This window comes from Solanum pennellii, chromosome 3 (assembly GCF_001406875.1).
Source record: "Solanum pennellii chromosome 3, SPENNV200".
Lineage (NCBI taxonomy): Eukaryota > Viridiplantae > Streptophyta > Magnoliopsida > Solanales > Solanaceae > Solanum > Solanum pennellii.
In genome coordinates this window covers 18,609,060-18,615,059 of record NC_028639.1, presented here as the reverse complement: position 1 = coordinate 18,615,059, position 6,000 = coordinate 18,609,060, and the positions used below count along the sequence as shown (strand labels likewise).

Here is a 6,000-nt window from a genome sequence, read left to right as displayed (position 1 = left end):
TATATATATATATATAAACTTTGACACTGTCCCCCACATCTATTGACACAATGTGTTACTATCATATATATAATGTTGTATAAATTAAAGCTTAATAATATGGAAGCAAGATTACACTTACTCAACTGTTTGGCAGACTGCACGGCAAAATTGTGCTAAGCTCCATTTCTCAGTGTTGTTAAAATGAGTCAAGTAGCAATTGTCTATTATTGGACCAATATTATCACTCTGCTCACCATTTGCTGCAAAAAAAGCAAAAATATTAAGTACAAAAATTGACATGAAAAGAAATGAGGTGTGCAACATAGAGAGAAAGAAGATAGACCAAATTTCTTGAGGGATTGTCCCATGATATGCAAATCTTAGATAAGACAAAAGTGAAGATGAAATGATAAAGAACAAAGACTTATATATATACATTGCCTCAAATTATCTGTTAATGTAAAATGATACTTGAAAAGGAGGAGGAGTATATCTTGAGAATGAAGCAAAAACACTCGAGACACTTTTCTATGTACAAATTGATACATATGACTTTTGGTAGCCAAGGAAGGAATGTTTCATCACTACTCTAACATTTGAGACAACCAAAAGACTATGCATGCCTAAATACTTTATTTCAACTTGAATGAATGGACTATAACTTTAATTTTGCCTCAAAGAAGAATCTACTAATTTCTTTTTCCAAGTCCAATTAAGAGTATGTTTGTTTGGTGAATGAAAAAATATTTTCTAGTATATAATTGGTGAATGAAAAAGATTTTTTTTTTTTTTACAAAATATCTTCTATTTTTTGCTAAAGAGTAGAAAAATACTTTTTTAGAACAATAGTTTATGACCTGAAAATCAACTCTGATAATTGATTCGGCACCCAACCCTGACACCCAATTTGCGATTACCCCTACTCCCGACACGAGACCCGGTAATCGAAGTGAGACCCAACCCTAACCATGACCTGAATCGAAACACAACCCGAAGACCCAAATAAGGACCTAACCCTGACTCTCGACCCAAGACCCAGCATTTGAACTCGAATATGATCCTGACACCCGAATTCGACCGCAATTCGAGACAAAACTTTCGAGATGAGATCCAACTTCGCCATTCGTCCCTGACATCCGACCCAATTCAAAACCCAAACTCGACACGTGATATAAGACCCGACCTCGACATTCAACCCAAAACCTTACTCAAAACCCCATCCCAACACATAATTCGAGACCCGACCCCGGCACCCAATCTTAAATTCGACATAATCCTAACTTGAGATCCGATTCCGACTCAATCTGGAACTCAAGAGTTGGGTCTTGAATGGTGAAGTCGAATTCAGAATTAACATCCGGATTCAATACCCAAAACATAAGTTAGCACAAAAAATTGAGGTGTCAGGTTCAAAGAGATTTTGGTAAGATTTTCCGTACATCTTAAGGAAAGTCAATTTCCTTTAAAAAAAAATCAAAAAAATTGATTTGGAAAACATTATCCAAAATATTCAAACCAACCAAACATGAAAAAATTAAAAAACATTATTCTTCGTACCAAACACACCTAAGAAAGAAAGCCACATGCCTTTAACTATCCAACCAGATTATCGTATGTTTTGATGATATATATAAAATCTGAAATCCATCACATGAACCCAAAGCAACAAGAAGTAAATATCATAAACACACAAATTTGAATCAAGTACAATCTTTTCTAATATTTCTTTTTTTCTATTGATCGGTTTAGTTTTTCTTTCTTGATAACATTCTAAAAATCTTATCTTTTTGTTTATATGACCTAAAATTCAGCAGTATGTCTATAGCTCTTCAAAATAAGGACCATACAAGAATACTTACACGCATTAAATCTATAAACATTGAGTCTTGCTTGCCAACTGAGTAAATGACAGATCCAACCATAATTATCAGGCCAAAATCAATTCTTCTAAAGACATTATTAGCCTCTTTGGGTCCAATTCATTCTTTCTAATTGTAGTATAAGTACACCATCTCTTATTGCATCCAAAATGCCAAATATATACTTAATTTTACAGATAGCAACTTTCTGTAACCTTCGCTCATTGAACTCTTTGAGAAATTAGAAGCTAAAATTGTACAACTTTGTACATATGCGTTGAACTTAGCCGAGCAAGCTATTCCAGTGTTGTTTAAGAATCTCATGTGCCTTGAAGCAAGGGACTGCCTGCAGTTCAGTGTGCCCATTTAAACAATCCTGCCTTACAATACCCAGCCTCACTAAAGTACTTATGGCTTTGTCTACAGGCATTTCAACCTGCACATAAATGCATCAGTGTCGAGATGGAAAAATAGATACGGGAGACCTCGTATTTGTTCCAGTTTGTCATCCCGATCCTCCGCTACTACACAGTTTCATTCAAATACATGTACTTGTTTAAAACTAATGTTTTAAGTCTGTCCGAGAATGAATGCCCCTCACTTGTGCTGACATTATCAACACATCGGATCCAGGTCACTTGCCAAATTAAAAAAATATTGAAGTATGAAAAGAAATTTTAAGAATAAAATTAAAACTTATTCTAGGAAATCCCATGCATTTCGTTCTTCCCCCATCTGTACAATATCTTAGGAAACAAGCTCATTCCAAGTTAAGAGACATCCATATAATACAAGCATACTCCAGTTGTTCACACAAAATTCTCAGCATCTAATTCACTCAAGTTAACACAGGATTGGAGGAACACGGCAGAGGGGTTTTCATCACCGAGGCTAATAGACAACCATCATTCAATATCTTTACATGTTGACAGTGTGACGGTCACTTTGATTTGTCCTATTTCCTTTATTTTTGATCTTTTTTCTTTGTGAATCAGGAGAGTATGAATAGGAAAATTAAGTGGAAGGCTGTTTAGTGGTGGTGGGGAGAGAAAGAAGAAGAATATGGGAGGATTTGCGGAATTTCTTCTTTTTCTTTTATTATTATTTGTTTCAGATTTTAATACTTTTCCGCCAAATTATTACTTTCACGGGCTTTTAAGCGTGCGTAACTGCACAGTTTATACAACTCAGCAAATCAAATGCTACACAAGCTTCGTCAATGGTCCAAGGGACTTAAAATACTACTTCTGAGTTCTGAACACGTACGTGTTTAAATAAAACTGTGTAGTTGAGGGGTCGGGATGACAAACCGGAAAAGTATAAGGGTCACCAAGGCTATGCTGCCAAAATACAACTACAAAATAAATAAATCACCAAGTTACCTTTTCTTCCAATAGATCATAAATAAACTTCTCACATCTGGCTCCGATATTTCTAGCACAACTTTCCTGCAATCAAATTATTTTTAACAAGATCTCAGATCGTTAAATTCAACAGAAGTTTGTAACCAATTGGAAATCTTTGCTTAAGTGATAATTACAAGCACGTGCCTACACCTTCAAGGCCTTTCACATGTAAAGCTAAGGAGCTACAAGCATTTGGATTACTTGTGATAAGTGGGAAGCATCAATGTACCTACTAACTGCTTTATCATATTCTTCAAGTGTAAACAAAACTTTTATCTGCCAACTTTCTTCATAACCTTCAGAGTTTTTTAAGAAGTGACAACCGAATTCATAACCTAACACTTCATCCTATCACCATGTTCTCCTATCATAGTGTAATTCATGTACACCTAAATAATCATGTAACTAGAAGAGAAGAAGATCAATCGAACCAAAGTGCACCTGAAGTGCAATACTTCCTTTTTCACATAATGGTGTTCTGTAAAATCCTTAGTGGCGATGCCAATTAAAGGAAGTGATGGAATCCAGAAATTCAATTAGGCTTAAAATATTGACATCACAAGAATGAAAAACAAAATCGCGAGAAAACAGAGAACACCACTAATACATATGCATTATCCAAGAAGCGATCACAGCACTTGAAACCACCATATTAGGAAGCTCTTCTTAATTTCTTTCATTCCTGTAGGACAGGCAACCCCTCAGGGATTCTAGATCCAATTCAAGCTCCCACTAAGAGTAGGAAGAAGACTTAATTAGATTTCAAGATTTCATGAGTATGAGATTAGTCCCTGCTTAACTCTCATAACTCACTCGCGCCCCAATTTCTAAAATTTCCTCTGCCTGGGCATCTCCATCGAGATTTGCCAAGGATCACACATTTGGATCAATTGAAAATGAAAATAACAAACAGATTAAGTTTTTGCCACACTGAAGAGAACAGTGGGAAATATAAAATACAAATGGAAGGTGCAGGTGGAAGTGGGTCTATTTGTTTTCTGTTGCTATTGCAATTTCACAGTGATATTTGTTACGATTTAGTTAGTTAATTATGTGTAATCATTTTAGTTAGCTATTTCAGTTAATTAGATAGAATAGTTAGTTAGCTAATTCTGTTATTGAACAGCTCACTAGTTTGTTAGATATTTTGATTCTTTTTTGTATAAATACATTGTCTCCTCACAATACAAATCGGTTGGTTGATTCCTTCTTCACACTTTCTTCCTCTCCTTTCAGTTTTACTGTTGCGACTATTTTCTTCTTCTTCCTTCAGCTCCATTGTTGCATTCATGGAAGATCAGCCATGATTTGTGAGCTAGTTTTTGACATGGTATCAGAGCGAGGAGGTACTTCAATTCATCTGTTTCACCTTCTGAGTTCATCTTTTTAGATCTCGTTTTCTTTGTTTTTGATATGCATCTCAAATGTGTTGATTTGCTAGCTAGAATTGGATTCTAGATCTGTTTCTTGTTTCAATATTTTCCTTGCTGAAATTCGTTACTGGATCAATTTGTATTTTGTGGTTTTGATTGATCTGGTTTTGCTATGGCGATCGAGAATGTTTCAACTTCGACTGAGAGTTCTGTCAATAACAATGGTGTTAACAATATTGATCTTAGTTCTCCACTGTATGTGCATCCTTCGGATAATCCTGGTGTTTCGTTGGTTCAAAATCCTTTTGATGGAATAGGTTATAGATCATGGAGACGAAGTGTTCTAAGAGTTCTGTCAGTTAAAAAAAAACTGGGTTTTATCAATGGTGATTGTAAGAGGCCTGATACAGGAACACCACAGTTTCGTCAATGGGAAAGGTGTGACGACATGGTTATTTCCTGGATTCTTAACTCTTTAACTAAGGAGATAGCAGAAAGTGTAGAATATGTTTTTGATTCATATGAATTGTGGAAAGAATTGGAGGATCGATATGATCAAACTAACGGTGCAAAGCTGTATCAAATTCAACGTGAAATCAATGAGCTATCACAGGGAACTTTGGATATTACTGCTTATTACACTAAAATGAAGAAATTGTGGGAAGAGTTGAGTACATTACACATTAAAGTTCAATGCAATTGTAATTGCACTTGTGGAGCCAAGGATAATATGTACAAAGTGGAGCAGGATAGAAGATTAATACAATTCCTTATGGGGTTGAATGAAGTCTATACTGTAGTACGCGGAAATATCCTCATGATGAATCCATTACCTTCCCTAGCACAAACCTTTTCTCTGTTAATTCAGGATGAGAAGCAAAGAGAGATTAAACCTAGTGCTCAAATGTTCATGGAATCCACATCCTTGAATGCAAGTAGTTCAGGAAAAAAGGTTATGGAGTCTGCTGTTTTCAATGCAAACAGCTCAGGAGGAGCAAGTTCTTCTAGATCACTAAGGCTAAGTAACAGCTCTACAGGGAACAACAATGCTAATTTCAAAACCAATTACTCTCAGACCAGTTCCTATGGTAATAGCAAACCTCGTGTGATATGTGACTATTGCAGAAGACCTGGACACATCAGGGATAAATGCTACAAACTACATGGCTACCCACAGACAAATAACAATCCACAGAGGAGCAATTATCAAAATGAGTACAGGGATAATAATCAGAATTCTAGATTCAACAGAGGAAAGGGGCTTATGGCTGATGTTCATGGTTGTTCAGGAGAGGCAAATGATAGAGAAGCTCGTGCAGACACAGCTCATCAACTAACTAAAGAACAATATGTTCAATTTGTGGAGTTGTTGCAACAGTT

General features: G+C 35.8%; 2 protein-coding genes across 4 annotated transcripts in view; both read right to left on the bottom strand.

Moving 5' to 3' along the window:
* Nucleotides 1-436, bottom strand: part of LOC107014960 — a 7,290-nt gene extending 6,854 nt beyond the window's left edge. The window contains exons 1-2 of the mRNA XM_015215096.2: nucleotides 326-436; nucleotides 122-242 (exon numbers count right to left, since the gene is read on the bottom strand). Coding sequence (XP_015070582.1) covers nucleotides 122-242; nucleotides 326-350 — 146 coding nt within the window. The 5' untranslated portion in view covers nucleotides 351-436. The remainder of the gene's footprint in view (nucleotides 1-121; nucleotides 243-325) is intronic.
* A 1,401-nt stretch (nucleotides 437-1,837) lies between these two features.
* LOC107014959 overlaps nucleotides 1,838-6,000 on the bottom strand; it is a 28,289-nt gene continuing 24,126 nt past the window's right edge. For all 3 annotated transcript variants that reach the window (XM_027915680.1, XM_015215094.2, XM_015215095.2), the window contains 2 exons: nucleotides 3,224-3,289; nucleotides 1,838-2,277 (listed from right to left, as the gene is read on the bottom strand). In XM_027915680.1, the coding sequence (XP_027771481.1) occupies nucleotides 2,125-2,277; nucleotides 3,224-3,289 (219 nt within the window). In that variant the 3' untranslated portion in view covers nucleotides 1,838-2,124. The remainder of the gene's footprint in view (nucleotides 2,278-3,223; nucleotides 3,290-6,000) is intronic.